This window comes from Thunnus albacares, chromosome 1 (assembly GCF_914725855.1).
Source record: "Thunnus albacares chromosome 1, fThuAlb1.1, whole genome shotgun sequence".
Lineage (NCBI taxonomy): Eukaryota > Metazoa > Chordata > Actinopteri > Scombriformes > Scombridae > Thunnus > Thunnus albacares.
Genome location: NC_058106.1, coordinates 40807952 through 40824695, shown reverse-complemented (window position 1 = coordinate 40824695; position 16744 = coordinate 40807952). Strand labels below are relative to the sequence as shown.

Genomic DNA, 16744 nt, shown 5'->3' with positions numbered 1-16744 from the left:
GACGGGACGTCTTGATTGGACGTTCAAACAACGATCATATAACGCCTCAATGTTTGCTGGGCAGCCGGTTCCAAATCAATATTTAATGATAAATCAGAGAAAAACACTTTGCTGCTGCTTCACCTTCACAGATGATCGACATGCTGTCTAAATAAACATCTGTGTGACGACGTCCTCTTTGATTGGATTAAAACGTTAATATTCTTCCTGTTTCATGTCTCAGTGGACGAGAACGCTGCCGTAGTCTCTGGTTGGTTTACTGAGAGCTTGTTGCTTATATTAAATTATATTATTAGTTATTATTGGTTATTTTCCGTCTTTGTTTTTTATACGTTTTGACATAAAATCAAAAATGATCGAAACATCTTTTTACCTTCATGCTGGTTAATTTACAGATTATTATTATTTTAAATTCAGTATTTAGTTTATTAAACGTCCAGAATAAAGAAAAACGTCCGTCTGACTTTTCATTCAGCGCCACCTGCAGGTCACAACTGGTTCAGATTATTCACCAAACTGGTCACTTCAGTTTCAAGATGGTTTCTGAGAACCTGCAAAGAACTCAAACTGGATTCATAGATGCAGGTCTGCAGTGATCATCACAGCCTGCAGGGGGCGCTGCTGCAGGTCTGCATCATCACAGCCTGCAGGGGGCGCTGCTGCAGGTCTGCATCATCACAGCCTGCAGGAGGCGCTGCTGCAGGTCTGCATCATCACAGCCTGCAGGGGGCGCTGCTGCAGGTCTGCATCATCACAGCCTGCAGGGGGCGCTGCTGCAGGTCTGCAGTGATCATCACAGCCTGCAGGAGGCGCTGCTGCGGGTCTGCATCATCACAGCCTGCAGGGGGCGCTGCTGCAGGTCTGCATCATCACAGCCTGCAGGGGGCGCTGCTGCAGGTCTGCATCATCACAGCCTGCAGGGGGCGCTGCTGCGGGTCTGCATCATCACAGCCTGCAGGAGGCGCTGCTGCAGGTCTGCAACGATCATCACAGCCTGCAGGAGGCGCTGCTGCGGGTCTGCATCATCACAGCCTGCAGGAGGCGCTGCTGCGGGTCTGCATCATCACAGCCTGCAGGGGGCGCTGCTGCGGGTCTGCATCATCACAGCCTGCAGGAGGCGCTGCTGCGGGTCTGCAATGATCATCACAGCCTGCAGGGGGCGCTGCTGCAGGTCTGCAGCAGCTGCTCAGAGATCATTATTATTATTGTTTATGTTATTTGATGTTTAATAAGGAGATAAATGCTGCGATGCATCTGTGTGACGGACCAACGCAGCGTTTCATTCATGGATCACTTTTTAAAAAGTCTTTCAGGAGTTTATAGTCTCCGTGGAAACATTCTCGTCCTTTCAGCTCCTAAATGTAACGAGTGAAACATTTTAACTGAAGCTTTTCTCAAACAGGTGACATGTTTTATTTCTCTTTTTGCAGTAAATTTGCTGAACTCTAAGCTAAGGAAAATAATGTGATTTTTTAAAAAACTACCACCAAAGAAGAGTTCTGTGTCATCACTTCCTGCACGCTGCGACAACGTAAGTTACCAAAACACCAAATAATAAGCATCCGTTGATTTGAACGTTTCATTCAGAAAAGTTAATTTAACTCTCGGAAATATTACAGATTTCTTGGATTTGTGTTAATTATTGCGATCGTTTCCTGGAGGGAAGTTTAGGACGCTGTGATCATGACTTATTTACAGACTCCACCTCCTGACCTGAAGGTTCAGCTCAGCAGGAAGTGACCTCTGACCTCTGAACACAGACACACACACACACACACACACACACACACACAGAAGGGTCAAAGTTCAAGGTTTGGTCCTAAGTGCTGTGTTGGCTGCCTGCAGGGGGGCGTGGCCTCGTCACTTCTCAGCCTTCACCTTGGCGTCGTACGTGCCGGCGTTCTTGTAGGCGCCCACGTATCCCGTGTTCTCCACGATCTCCTCGCGGCCTTCGCGACCTTTGCCCTTGCCGCTCTCGGTGAAACGCTCCTTGTGGGAGCCCGTGTAGCGGGACGTGTCGGTGAGCCGGTCCACCGTCGCCGTCTTCGCCACTTTCTGATGGAAACGCAGACGACAGGAAGTCAGTCAGAAATATCACATATATATAGTATAAAAACATAAACACACTGGAGCTGCCGCCATCGTCCAATCACTGCAGAGATGACGTCACCTTGAACTAACCCCGAGCAGCTGCGTCACCATCCAGCTTAGTCAGAAAAAAGCATCAGAAAGAAAAGCAGAACAAATAAATCCTACAACACATCACAGCAACATCCGCAAAACCTCACAACTCTCTAAAGAAGCAGCGGCGATCAGTCAGCGTGACGTTAACGTGGAGCAACACGTCAACCAGAACACACCTCACATGCATCTACATGTAGGAGATAACTATCACTTCCTGTGTCCGCTAGAGAACGCCCACTAATTACACGTCATGCTGCTGTGTATCATGTTCAGACCACATCATGTAAATTTCATGTAAATCTGATGATGTTTGTCACGTACGGCTGACTTCCTGTTGTCAGCAGACTGTGACTGTGACTCAGTATTAACATGTAGATGTGTTCGGGACTCTCCAGCGGAGTTACAACAACTTCCTGTTTCATGGCGAAACATCCAAAAAGAACCTGCAGGTGCTGGTAATAAGATATGAATGTGACTCATTCTTCACGTCTAGAGACTGAGAGGAAAATGACGGGCTTTGATAGGAACAGTTTCCTCACCGTCACGCCCACGTTGCTCGGCTCTCGTCCCTCCACCAGACCGCAGATGGACTGCAGCGCCTCCTCTTTACTTTGACCTTTGAACCTCTTGGGAGCCAGTTCCTCCAGAGCTCTCCGGAACTCCTCGTAGGTGATGACGCGAGACGTCTTCTGTCTGTCAAACACAAACACACAAACACACAAACACTGGTGAGAGGTCAAAGGTCACAGGAAACATCTGCAATCAATCAAACGTACAGGTTTACAGACATCAGACAAAACAAACGGAATCAATACAACAAATAAAGACTAATGCAAATAAAATGATGAACGTGAATCAGATCACCTCCCCGTGTTTTATTGGTCACTTCCTCCAGGAAGTTGCAATTCTGTGATCACAGTAATTAATGCAAATTGAAGAAATATTTATGATATTTTACTAAATTACAGCAACTTTTCCACATAAACGTCTGAATCAGCAGCTGTTTGTGGTTTGGACCAATCGTGGCGTTTGGTGTGGCGGCAACTGACGACAAATCTCACCTGCCGACAAATACGATGCCATAAACTGTTCCCAGATGTTCCCAAACGTTCCCAAATGTTCCCAAACGTTCCCAAACGTTCCCAAATGTTCCCAGATGTTCCCAGATGTTCCCAAACGTTCCCAAATGTTCCCAGATGTTCCCAAACGTTCCCAGATGTTCCCAAACGTTCCCAAATGTTCCCAGATGTTCCCAAACGTTCCCAAACGTTCCCAGATGTTCCCAAATGTTCCCAGATGTTCCCAAATGTTCCCAGATGTTCCCAGATGTTCCCAGATGTTCCCAAACGTTCCCAAATGTTCCCAGATGTTCCCAAACGTTCCCAAACGTTCCCAAATGTTCCCAAATGTTCCCAGATGTTCCCAAATGTTCCCAGATGTTCCCAAACGTTCCCAAATGTTCCCAAATATTCCCAGATGTTCCCAAACGTTCCCAAACGTTCCCAAATGTTCCCAAATATTCCCAGATGTTCCCAAACGTTCCCAAACGTTCCCAAATGTTCCCAGATGTTCCCAAATGTTCCCAAACGTTCCCAAATGTTCCCAGATGTTCCCAAACGTTCCCAAATGTTCCCAGATGTTCCCAAATGTTCCCAAATGTTCCCAACTGTTCCCAAATGTTCCCAAATGTTCCCAGATGTTCCCAGATGTTCCCAGATGTTGCCAGACGTTCCCAAATGTTCCCAAACGTTCCCAGACGTTCCCAAATGTTCCCAAATGTTCCCAACTGTTCCCAAATGTTCCCAAATGTTCCCAGATGTTCCCAAATGTTGCCAGACGTTCCCAAATGTTCCCAAACGTTCCCAAATGTTCCCAGATGTTCCCAGATGTTCCCAGATGTTCCCAAACGTTCCCAAATGTTCCCAAATGTTCCCAGATGTTGCCAGATGTTCCCAACTGTTCCCAAATGTTCCCAAATGTTCCCAGATGTTCCCAGATGTTCCCAGATGTTCCCAAATGTTCCCAAATGTTCCCAAATATTCCCAGATGTTCCCAGATGTTCCCAAACGTTCCCAAACGTTCCCAGATGTTCCCAGATGTTCCCAGATGTTCCCAAACGTTCCCAAATGTTCCCAGATGTTCCCAGATGTTCCCAAACGTTCCCAAATGTTCCCAGATGTTCCCAACTGTTCCCAAATGTTCCCAGATGTTCCCAACTGTTCCCAGATGTTCCCAGATGTTCCCAAACGTTCCCAAATGTTCCCAGATGTTCCCAGATGTTCCCAGATGTTCCCAAACGTTCCCAAATGTTCCCAAATGTTCCCAAATATTCCCAGATGTTCCCAGATGTTCCCAAACGTTCCCAAATGTTCCCAAATGTTCCCAAATGTTCCCAGATGTTCCCAACTGTTCCCAAATGTTCCCAAATGTTCCCAGATGTTGCCAAATGTTCCCAAATGTTCCCAAATGTTCCCAGATGTTCCCAGATGTTGCCAGACGTTCCCAAATGTTCCCAAACGTTCCCAGACGTTCCCAAATGTTCCCAAATGTTCCCAACTGTTCCCAACTGTTCCCAAATGTTCCCAAATGTTCCCAGATGTTCCCAAATGTTGCCAGACGTTCCCAAATGTTCCCAAACGTTCCCAAATGTTCCCAGATGTTCCCAGATGTTCCCAGATGTTCCCAAACGTTCCCAAATGTTCCCAAATGTTCCCAGATGTTGCCAGATGTTCCCAAATGTTCCCAGATGTTCCCAAATGTTCCCAAATGTTCCCAAATGTTCCCAAATGTTCCCAGATGTTGCCAGACGTTCCCAAATGTTCCCAAACGTTCCCAAACGTTCCCAGATGTTCCCAGATGTTCCCAAACGTTCCCAAATGTTCCCAAATGTTCCCAGATGTTCCCAGATGTTCCCAACTGTTCCCAAATGTTCCCAAATGTTCCCAAATGTTCCCAGATGTTCCCAACTGTTCCCAGATGAGGTTTGATTCAGTGAGTCAGGAGACATAATCTGCCTCAAACATCCAACTAGATTTATTTTAATAACATTATTGATGATTTTATTTGCTGCTGATGTTGAGCTGAAAGTTTATTTAATAAAGGTTATAAATGGAACTCAAGTACAGTATTTTCTGTTTTATAGAATGTTGAGTCCTCATGGTTCTCATGTTCAGCTGAACTCTAGTTGCAGGAAGTCGTTACGTACGACTCTTCACTGGCAGCAGTTTAAATAAATCACATTATACCTTCAGTCCTCTGCTGGTGGACGTCTCCCTACTTCCTGTTTCCTGTTTCCTGTCTGCAGTCTGTGTAAATGGTAAATGGACTGTACTTGTATAGCGCCTTTCTAGTCTTCCGACCACTCAAAGTGCTTTTTACACTATGAATCACATTCACTCGTTCACACACTGATGGTTCAGCCATCAGGAGCTATTTGGGGTTCAGTGTCTCGCCCAAGAACACATCAGCATGTGGACTGGAGGAGCCAGGATCAAACCACCGATCTTCTGATTAGTGGACGACCCGCTCTACCTCCTGAACCACAGGAGACAGTCTGTGTGTAGTCTGTGTGTAGTCTGTGTAGTCTGTGTGTAGTCTGTAGTCTGTGTGTAGTCTGTGTGTAGTCTGTGTGTAGTCTGTGTGTAGTCTGTAGTCTGTGTGTAGTCTGTAGTCTGTGTGTAGTCTGTAGTCTGTGTAGTCTGTGTGTAATCTGTAGTCTGTGTGTAGTCTGTAGTCTGTGTGTAGTCTGTAGTCTGTGTGTAGTCTGTGTGTAGTCTGTAGTCTGTGTGTAGTCTGTAGTCTGTGTGTAGTCTGTGTGTAATCTGTGTGTAGTCTGTAGTCTGTGTGTAGTCTGTGTGTAATCTGTGTGTAGTCTGTAGTCTGTGTGTAGTCTGTAGTCTGTGTGTAGTCTGTGTAGTCTGTGTGTAGTCTGTGTGTAGTCTGTAGTCAGTCTGTAGTCTGTGTGTAGTCTGTGTGTAGTCTGTAGTCTGTGTGTAGTCTGTGTGTAGTCTGTAGTCTGTGTGTAGTCTGTGTGTAGTCTGTAGTCTGTGTGTAGTCTGTGTGTAGTCTGTGTAGTCTGTGTGTAATCTGTGTGTAGTCTGTAGTCTGTGTGTAGTCTGTGTGTAGTCTGTAGTCTGTGTGTAGTCTGTGTGTAGTCTGTGTAGTCTGTGTGTAATCTGTGTGTAGTCTGTAGTCTGTGTGTAGTCTGTAGTCTGAGTGTAGTCTGTGTGTAGTCTGTGTGTAGTCTGTAGTCTGTGTGTAGTCTGTGTGTAGTCTGTAGTCTGTGTGTAGTCTGTAGTCTGTGTGTAGTCTGTGTGTAGTCTGTGTGTAGTCTGTAGTCTGTGTGTAGTCTGTAGTCTGTGTGTAGTCTGTGTGTAGTCTGTAGTCTGTGTGTAGTCTGTAGTCTGTGTGTAGTCTGTGTGTAGTCTGTGTGTAGTCTGTCTGTAGTCTGTAGTGTGTCTGTGGTATGTGTGTAGTCTGTAGTGTGTCTGTGTGTAGTCAGTCTGTAGTGTGTCTGTAGTGTGTCTGTTGTGTGTCTGTAGTGTGTGTGTAGTTTGTCTGTTGTGTGTCTGTAGTGTGTGTAGTGTGTCTGTAGTGTCTGTAGTCTGTGTGTAGTCAGTCTGTAGTGTGTCTGTAGTGTGTGTGTAGTGTGTCTGTAGTGTGTGTAGTGTGTCTGTAGTGTGTCTGTAGTGTGTGTGTAGTTTGTCTGTAGTGTGTCTGTAGTGTGTGTGTAGTGTGTAGTCTGTGTGTAGTCTGTGTGTAGTGTGTCTGTAGTATGTCTGTAGTCTGTGTGTAGTTTGTGTGTAGTTTGTTTGTAATGTGTCTGTAGTCTGTGTGTAGTCTGTGTGTAGTGTGTGTGTAGTTTGTCTGTAGTGTGTTTGTAGTGTGTGTGTAGTGTGTCTGTAGTCTGTGTGTAGTCTGTGTGTAGTGTGTTTGTAGTGTGTCTGTAGTGTGTCTGTAGTGTGTCTGTAGTGTGTCTGTAGTGTGTCTGTGGTCTGTGTGTAGACCTACTTGACTTTGGAGAAGACGATGTCGACGTCTGTGCTGCAGACGTTCTTGCCGTCTGTGATCTTGCAGTCCTTACAGAGTTTGTTCCAGTTCTTCCCGTTCAGCTCGTTGCCCGACGCCTTCGTGTCTCCGTGGACGGCGAACTTCTTAAACGCCGTCAGCAGCTGATCGATGTCCGAACTCTCCGCCATGATGGAAATATCTGCAACACGGACAGATGACAGATGACATCACCGACAAGACGAGTACGAACCAATCACAGCAGCAGAGATGCACAAACTTCCTGTTTGGTACGAGTGGATGTTAATAAACTTTATTTATACTGCAATTCTCAAAACAAAGTGACAAAGTGCTTCACATGATTAAACCGTTAAATCAGTCACAACTGAAACAGAATAAAAAAACAATTAAAGCTGCTGCAGCGATGAACGGCCCGTCGCACCTCTCGCACGGCGGCGGGAGCAGCAGCCGAGGTCACTATTTGAACGAATAAAATATTATCTCTGGTGTCCACTATGTGGCGCTAGAAACACCCACTGATTATACGTCATGTTGCTGAACGCACCATTTAACTTTCATGTAAATCAGATGATGTTTGTCACAAACGGCCGACTTCCTGTTGCCAGTAGGAGGCGCTATGACTCGTCACTGACATGTTGACTCAAACATGAGGACTTTTGGGGCAGATTGGTCAATGTGAAGAAGAGTTACAACAACTTCCTGTTTCATGTTTTGGGCAAATTTGACCTTCACACCACGCCAAGGGCGTTCCACGAAAACTTAAAAACTTCAAAATTTAGCATCGCAAAGGTTTAAATCACCTGCCGACTCTGAAGTCAACTGGGTTATTATTAATATTATTATTATTATTATTATTGTTTGTATTATGTTTTATTCAATTAACTGTTTTTCTTTTTGTTTTTCTCTTTTAATGATTTTGCTGTGCATTAGTGTCCAAATCCATATTTACCATCCTGCATGTTTATCAGTCAGGTGCTGTATGAATAAAGATTGATTGATTGATTGATTGATTGATTGATTGATTGATTGATTGATTGCTTGCTGCAGTGTGAGGACATGTTGGCCGGCTCTGTCTGAGGGTCTTCACACCGACATAAAGATGGTGTGTGCGTGAGAAACATGACCTCACACTGATGCAATCCCAAACTGCGGTTGCCGTGGTTACGGAGTTACGGCGGTTGAGCTTCTGTCCAAACACAACGAGCTGCTGGTTTTAACCTGCACACCTACATGTGATTTTCACACAGAGTCACGTCACAGTTTGAACCAATCACAGCCGCTGTGAGTCACAGTGGGCGGGACTTGAGTCAGAGACGTTACCGTGGATACTTTATGGATACGTCATTATGTGTGTGTGTGTGTGTGTGAAACAGTTATTAGCAACTGTTTGTCCTGAAACTGTCCAAATATGACATCATAACATATGACATCATCACATATGACATCATCACATATGAACACATGTTAATGCAACATGTGATTTTTTTGAGTTCTGCATAAATATTAAAGTGAGACATGAAGCAGCTTCTGTTTGTAAAGTAACTGATTATTAACTTTCTCTGCATCATGTGTTCATATTTACATACGTGTTCTCTGCATCATGTGTTCATATTTACATACGTGTTCTCTGCATCATGTGTTCATATTTACATACGTGATTTTAAATCTATTATTTCTGATGAACTTGTTTACGTTGTTTTTCTTTAAACGTCTCTGAAAATTCATTTGATAAAACAAGAAAACAAGACACATGAAACTGTGATGATGTTTCACTGTTTCTGACATTTTATACACTAAATTATTTATTGATAAATACACAAAAAATGATCAGATTAATGAATGATGAGAAACTTAAACCCAACAGATACTGTATGTTGGTCCCATCACACACACAGTGTTATTGATGTTATTTAAGGCTGGATGTCTCCGTGTTCTCTGTCTGTAACTCTTTAAGCTCACACGTCTGTTATTTCCTGATTATTTCATAAGAGGCTCTGAACTGTCATCTGCCTCTAATTATTGAGAAAATATGAATTTCTTTCAAAGAGCTGCTGCATTTAAACCAAAGTCAATTTTCATGTATTAATGGATTTTTTTATTCTCCAGATGTTGAATCTTCTGTAGTTTCATGTTTTCAGGAAATTACAGACAAGTTAAATAAGTGTTACTTAAATTCTTTGCATGTGTTGGTGCGATAAAGCCGAGATTTTTAGTCTTTGTTGTGCAATAATAACTGAAATCTGAACACAGACAGTCAGAAAACACAGTGAGAAAAATAAATAACGACTGAATCAAACCTACAGTTTGTTTTCTGTTTGTCCTGAGTGACAATAAACACACAGAGTCCTGCAGGTCTTACCTGTCTGTCCTCTGTCCTCTGTCTCCTCTTCACCTCTCTCTCTCTCGCAGCCTTCGAATGAGCTCTGAAGCGCCGAGGGTTTGTTATTGTCTGTTTATCCCATCGCCATGACGACATCCTGTCCAACATCAGGGGAGGGCAATAAAACAGAGGGAGGGAGACGAGGGAGGAGGGAGGAGGGAGGAGGTTCTCCTGCAGGGCGGGAGTCGAGTCTGAGCTGCAGGTCAGAGGTCAACTAACTAAAAACTACAAAGAGAGAACTACAAAATACAGATTTTATATTTGTTTTCTTCCTGTTAATGAATCCAAACAAACTTCTGAACAGCAGCTGGTCCCCATGGCAATAAAGTTACACTCAACAGACCAAATGATCCGGTTTGACCCAGTCCAGGTCCAGATTCAGGGCCAGGTTCAGGTCCAGGTGCAGGTGCAGGTGCAGGTCCAGGTCCAGGTCCAGGTCCAGGTCCAGGTCCAGGTGCAGGTGCAGGTCCAGCTCCAGGTGCAGGTGCAGGTCCAGGTGCAGTTGCAGGTGCAGGTGCAGGTGCAGGTGCAGGTCCAGGTGCAGGTGCAGGTGCAGGTCCAGGTCCAGGTGCAGGTGCAGGTGCAGGTGCAGGTCCAGCTCCAGGTGCAGGTGCAGGTCCAGGTCCAGGTGCAGGTGCAGGTGCAGGTGCAGGTGCAGGTGCAGGTGCAGGTGCAGGTGCAGGTCCAGGTCCAGGTGCAGGTGCAGGTGCAGGTGCAGGTGCAGGTGCAAGTCCGGGTCCGGGTCCAGGTGCAGGTGCAGGTCCAGGTCCAGGTCCAGGTCCAGGTCCAGGTCCAGGTGCAGGTGCAGGTCCAGGTCCAGGTCCAGGTGCAGGTCCAGGTGCAGGTGCAAGTCCGGGTCCAGGTGCAGGTGCAGGTGCAGGTGCAGGTCCAGCTCCAGGTGCAGGTCCAGTTGCAGGTGCAGGTGCAGGTGCAAGTCCGGGTCCGGGTGCAGGTGCAGGTGCAGGTCCAGGTCCAGGTGCAGGTGCAGGTGCAGGTGCAGGTGCAGGTGCAGGTGCAGGTGCAGGTGCAGGTGCAAGTCCGGGTCCGGGTGCGGGTGCAGGTCCAGGTGCAGGTCCAGGTCCAGGTGCAGGTCCAGGTCCAGGTGCAGGTGCAGGTGCAGGTGCAGGTCCAGGTGCAGGTCCAGGTCCAGGTCCAGGTCCAGGTGCAGGTGCAGGTGCAGGTGCAGGTGCAGGTGCAGGTGCAGGTGCAAGTCCGGGTCCGGGTGCGGGTGCAGGTCCAGGTGCAGGTCCAGGTCCAGGTGCAGGTCCAGGTCCAGGTGCAGGTGCAGGTGCAGGTGCAGGTGCAGGTCCAGGTGCAGGTCCAGGTCCAGGTGCAGGTGCAGGTGCAGGTGCAGGTGCAGGTGCAGGTCCAGGTCCAGGTCCTGGTCCAGGTCCAGGTCCAGGTGCAGGTCAGTATAAACAGTTTTTGTGGGGGACAGCGAGAGTCGAGTCAGAGTTCAGTTGAGTTCAGGTTTTCATCAGCCGCAGCCTGACTACTGTTAGTGTGTGTGTGTGTATGTGTGTGTTGATGTGTGTGTTGATGTGTGTGTGTGTGTGTGTGTGTATGTGTGTGTGTGTGTGTGTGTGTGTGTGTGCATGTGTGTGTTCGTGTGTGTGTGTGTGTGTTCGTGTGTGTGTGTGTGTGTGTGTGTGTGTGTGTGTGTGTGTGTTAGTGTGTGTGTGTGTGTGTTAAATCAATTGTTTTTATAAATTAATAAACTTTTTAACATGAAATATCTTTAAATAAATAAGATTTTGATGTAAACTTACAAACTCAACACTTGATATGATCTTAAATGAAGTAGATGATGCAACTATAAACCTGATGACTGAACAGTATTCTCACATTTTTTAAAAGGTAAATCAAATGTTTTATCTGTTTATATCATTTTATTACATTAAATATAGATTACATATACGATTATAAGATTTTATGTGAAATTATGTAATAAACTCAATGTATAAGTACATTTCTGTAATGTTACGCCTGATTATTTATAAAGGGTTAAATCAGTTCTATAGGAAACTGAATTGTTTTTATAGGTTGAAAGTAAGATTTCATGTAAAAGTTAAGCAATGTAAACTGTATTTTAATTAATTTGAGATGGTTATTTATTTTTCAATATTTTATTGGTGCCCACCTGTGAGAATAGCCAACAGCCAAGTGTCCCAGAATGCATTTCACCAACCAGCAATGGCGGAGATTTTGAGGCTGTTCTGAGGGGTCTCTGTGCCATGTAGAGGTTTACAAGTAATCAATACGATCGTAGTGGTGTTCAGTCAGGACGGGAGGGAAGTGTTCCCTACATCGAGTGTTTGTAAGAAGTCTCACTGCTGCGTTCTGCAGCAACTGTAGATGGCGAGTAAATAATGAGCTGCAGCGGTCGAGGCGGGAGGAAACGATGGTGCGGATAAGTTGTTCAACTATGTTTTTAGGGATCATTAGTTGTTTCTGATTTGTCGATCGCAGGATTGAACAAGACTCTGAGGGTGTAACGACAAGCACAAGCAGCGCTACGACTGTTCGGTATTTTCTGACCTTTAAACTCACTCTGTGCATCTGTGTGGTGTTTTGGTGACCAGTGCAGAGCGCACGGTGCACAGATGGGAGGTTCAATCAAATGAAGCAGCGCAAACACAACTGTGTTTTGGTTGAAATCCGCTGCTACTTTGGTGATTTTATCAACAGCGTCAAACTAAATACTTGCTGCAGACTCGCTGCAACAGCAGATTAATGATTAAAATATAGATAATTTATTTCAATTAAACACTCTTCAACCAAAATCACCAAACAAAATAATGTTTAATGTGGTTAAAGCAGGAAAGTCAGTAAATCAGTCTGCATTGATCTGTACAGTATCTGCTGTCCACAGCTGTTTATACTGTATGAAAAGCTTCTGCTTCAGTTTGTTAAATCTGGCTGTAGATTAGTGGTGATGTGTGTTTATGTCGTGACAGGTTTAACTGTGATTGGCTCAACTGTTTCAGAGCTATGACACCAGTGATGTGACTGGCTGAGAGAACATTTAATAATCACCACACCCACTGATCTATATTCACTTTCGCTCGGCCCTTTTCCACGTTGTGCTGCTGCACATGAACCAAAATAGCAGTTGCGCATGGAGACACCCACACAGTCCATGTGCCTGAGACCTACCACTGGGCACTTGTCATTACATTTCCACCGTTCAAACAGGGCTTTTAATGTGCTGATTAAAGTCACTGATCAAAACAACTCCCAGGTTTCTAGCTGAGTGTGTCGTGTTAGTTGTTAATGGTCCAAGGTGGGGGGTGACATTGTTATAAATATGCAGTCTGTAATAACACTGCAGCCTGTAATAACACTGCAGCCTGTAATAACACTGCAGCCTGTAATAAACACTGCAGTCTGTAATAACACTGCAGTCTGTAATAAACACTGCGGCCTGTAATAACACTGCAGTCTGTAATAACACTGCAGCCTGTAATAACACTGCAGTCTGTAATAACACTGCAGTCTGTAATAACACTGCAGCCTGTAATAAACACTGCGGCCTGTAATAACACTGCAGTCTGTAATAACACTGCAGTCTGTAATAACACTGCAGTCTGTAATAACACTGCAGCCTGTAATAACACTGCAGTCTGTAATAAACACTGCAGCCTGTAATAACACTGCAGTCTGTAATAAACACTGCAGTCTGTAATAACACTGCAGTCTGTAATAACACTGCAGCCTGTAATAACACTGCAGTCTGTAATAAACACTGCAGTCTGTAATAACACTGCAGCCTGTAATAACACTGCAGCCTGTAATAACACTGCAGTCTGTAATAAACACTGCAGTCTGTAATAACACTGCAGTCTGTAATAACACTGCAGCCTGTAATAACACTGCAGTCTGTAATAACACTGCAGCCTGTAATAACACTGCAGCCTGTAATAAACACTGCAGTCTGTAATAAACACTGCAGTCTGTAATAAACACTGCGGCCTGTAATAACACTGCAGTCTGTAATAACACTGCGGCCTGTAATAACACTGCGGCCTGTAATAACACTGCAGTCTGTAATAAACACTGCGGCCTGTAATAAACACTGCGGCCTGTAATAACACTGCAGTCTGTAATAACACTGCAGCCTGTAATAACACTGCGGCCTGTAATAAACACTGCGGCCTGTAATAACACTGCAGTCTGTAATAACACTGCAGCCTGTAATAAACACTGCAGTCTGTAATAACACTGCAGCCTGTAATAACACTGCAGTCTGTAATAACACTGCAGCCTGTAATAAACACTGCAGCCTGTAATAACACTGCAGTCTGTAATAAACACTGCAGTCTGTAATAACACTGCAGCCTGTAATAAACACTGCGGTCTGTAATAACACTGCGGTCTGTAATAACACTGCAGCCTGTAATAACACTGCAGCCTGTAATAACACTGCAGTCTGTAATAAACACTGCAGTCTGTAATAACACTGCAGCCTGTAATAACACTGCGGCCTGTAATAACACTGCAGTCTGTAATAACACTGCAGCCTGTAATAACACTGCAGTCTGTAATAACACTGCAGCCTGTAATAACACTGCAGTCTGTAATAAACACTGCAGCCTGTAATAACACTGCAGTCTGTAATAACACTGCAGCCTGTAATAACACTGCAGTCTGTAATAAACACTGCAGCCTGTAATAAACACTGCAGTCTGTAATAAACACTGCAGTCTGTAATAACACTGCAGTCTGTAATAACACTGCAGCCTGTAATAACACTGCAGTCTGTAATAACACTGCAGCCTGTAATAACACTGCAGTCTGTAATAAACACTGCGGCCTGTAATAACACTGCAGTCTGTAATAACACTGCGGCCTGTAATAACACTGCAGTCTGTAATAACACTGCAGCCTGTAATAAACACTGCAGCCTGTAATAAACACTGCAGCCTGTAATAAACACTGCAGCCTGTAATAACACTGCAGCCTGTAATAACACTGCAGCCTGTAATAACACTGCAGTCTGTAATAAACACTGCAGCCTGTAATAAACACTGCAGTCTGTAATAACACTGCAGTCTGTAATAACACTGCAGCCTGTAATAACACTGCAGTCTGTAATAACACTGCAGCCTGTAATAACACTGCAGTCTGTAATAAACACTGCGGCCTGTAATAACACTGCAGTCTGTAATAACACTGCGGCCTGTAATAACACTGCAGTCTGTAATAACACTGCAGCCTGTAATAAACACTGCAGCCTGTAATAACACTGCAGCCTGTAATAAACACTGCAGCCTGTAATAAACACTGCAGTCTGTAATAACACTGCAGCCTGTAATAACACTGCAGCCTGTAATAACACTGCAGTCTGTAATAACACTGCGGCCTGTAATAACACTGCAGTCTGTAATAACACTGCAGCCTGTAATAAACACTGCAGCCTGTAATAAACACTGCAGCCTGTAATAACACTGCAGCCTGTAATAACACTGCAGTCTGTAATAACACTGCGGCCTGTAATAACACTGCAGTCTGTAATAACACTGCAGCCTGTAATAACACTGCAGCCTGTAATAAACACTGCGGCCTGTAATAACACTGCAGTCTGTAATAACACTGCAGCCTGTAATAAACACTGCAGCCTGTAATAACACTGCAGTCTGTAATAAACACTGCAGTCTGTAATAACACTGCAGCCTGTAATAAACACTGCAGTCTGTAATAACACTGCGGTCTGTAATAACACTGCAGCCTGTAATAACACTGCAGCCTGTAATAACACTGCAGCCTGTAGTAACACTGCAGTCTGTAATAAACACTGCAGTCTGTAATAACACTGCAGCCTGTAATAAACACTGCGGTCTGTAATAACACTGTGGTCTGTAATAACACTGCAGCCTGTAATAACACTGCAGCCTGTAATAACACTGCAGTCTGTAATAAACACTGCAGCCTGTAATAAACACTGCAGTCTGTAATAAACACTGCGGTCTGTAATAACACTGCGGTCTGTAATAACACTGCAGGCTGTAATAACACTGCAGCCTGTAATAACACTGCAGTCTGTAATAAACACTGCAGTCTGTAATAACACTGCAGCCTGTAATAACACTGCGGCCTGTAATAACACTGCAGTCTGTAATAACACTGCAGCCTGTAATAACACTGCAGTCTGTAATAACACTGCAGTCTGTAATAAACACTGCAGCCTGTAATAACACTGCAGTCTGTAATAACACTGCAGTCTGTAATAAACACTGCAGCCTGTAATAAACACTGCAGCCTGTAATAACACTGCAGCCTGTAATAAACACTGCAGCCTGTAATAAACACTGCAGCCTGTAATAAACACTGCGGTCTGTAATAACACTGCAGCCTGTAATAACACTGCAGTCTGTAATAACACTGCGGCCTGTAATAAACACTGCAGCCTGTAATAACACTGCAGTCTGTAATAACACTGCAGTCTGTAATAAATAAATTAAACACTCTTCAACCAAAATCACCAAACAAAATAATGTTTAATGTGGTTAAAGCAGGAAAGTCAGTAAATCAGTCTGCATTGATCTGTACAGTATCTGCTGTCCACAGCTGTTTATACTGTATGAAAAGCTTCTGCTTCAGTTTGTTAAATCTGGCTGTAGATTAGTGGTGATGTGTGTTTATGTCGTGACAGGTTTAACTGTGATTGGCTCAACTGTTTCAGAGCTATGACACCAGTGATGTGACTGGCTGAGAGAACATTTAATAATCACCACACCCACTGATCTATATTCACTTTCGCTCGGCCCTTTTCCACGTTGTGCTGCTGCACATGAACCAAAATAGCAGTTGCGCATGGAGACACCCACACAGTCCATGTGCCTGAGACCTACCACTGGGCACTTGTCATTACATTTCCACCGTTCAAACAGGGCTTTTAATGTGCTGATTAAAGTCACTGATCAAAACAACTCCCAGGTTTCTAGCTGAGTGTGTCGTGTTAGTTGTTAGTGGTCCAAGGTGGGGGGTGACATTGTTATAAATATGATCAGGACCAGGACGCCCCACGCTGCGACCCAGTGTGGGTACTGGGCCAGAAATAAAAGTTTTTTTTCCCACAACTGTTGAGGAGATTAAAAAGATGGATAAAATCGGCTTTTGTCAGCTTGGACTGTTACTTTCCTAATTGTAGGG

At 44.6% G+C, this 16744-nt stretch overlaps 3 protein-coding genes across 3 annotated transcripts in view; 2 read left to right on the top strand and 1 right to left on the bottom strand.

Annotated features, from left to right (window-relative positions):
- The window catches only part of LOC122986146 (keratin-associated protein 4-6-like), a 37470-nt gene extending 36813 nt beyond the window's left edge, over window positions 1–657 (top strand). Inside the window, exon 2 of the mRNA XM_044357265.1 lies at window positions 586–657. The gene's annotated coding sequence lies outside the window, so the exon portion shown is untranslated. The remainder of the gene's footprint in view (window positions 1–585) is intronic.
- On the top strand, window positions 580–1140 carry LOC122986534 (keratin-associated protein 9-1-like). Its single transcript, XM_044357865.1, has one exon. The coding sequence runs from the start codon at window positions 580–582 to the stop codon at window positions 1138–1140; it is 561 nt and encodes a 186-aa protein (XP_044213800.1).
- Window positions 1141–1325: 185 nt separating this feature from the next.
- Window positions 1326–9795, bottom strand: LOC122988796 (tubulin polymerization-promoting protein family member 3-like). Its single transcript, XM_044361416.1, has 4 exons — window positions 9572–9795; window positions 7195–7393; window positions 2724–2877; window positions 1326–2055 (listed from the first exon to the last, which is right to left on the bottom strand). Exons 2-4 carry the CDS (start codon window positions 7380–7382, stop codon window positions 1861–1863), a joined length of 537 nt encoding a protein of 178 aa, XP_044217351.1. The 5' UTR covers window positions 7383–7393; window positions 9572–9795; the 3' UTR covers window positions 1326–1860.
- Between the last annotated feature and the right edge of the window lie 6949 nt (window positions 9796–16744).

Bases quoted from the DNA above. Each gene is read 5' to 3' on its own strand.
- LOC122986534 (XM_044357865.1), top strand. From the start codon at position 580: ATGCAGGTCTGCAGTGATCATCACAGCCTGCAGGGGGCGCTGCTGCAG.
- LOC122988796 (XM_044361416.1), bottom strand. From the start codon at position 7,382: ATGGCGGAGAGTTCGGACATCGATCAGCTGCTGACGGCGTTTAAGAAG. The intron at 2,878-7,194 runs GTAGGTCTACAC...TGTGTTTGACAG, and splicing joins ATCGTCTTCTCCAAAGTCAA to ACAGAAGACGTCTCGCGTCA. The intron at 2,056-2,723 runs GTGAGGAAACTG...CGTTTCCATCAG, and splicing joins CGAGCAACGTGGGCGTGACG to AAAGTGGCGAAGACGGCGAC.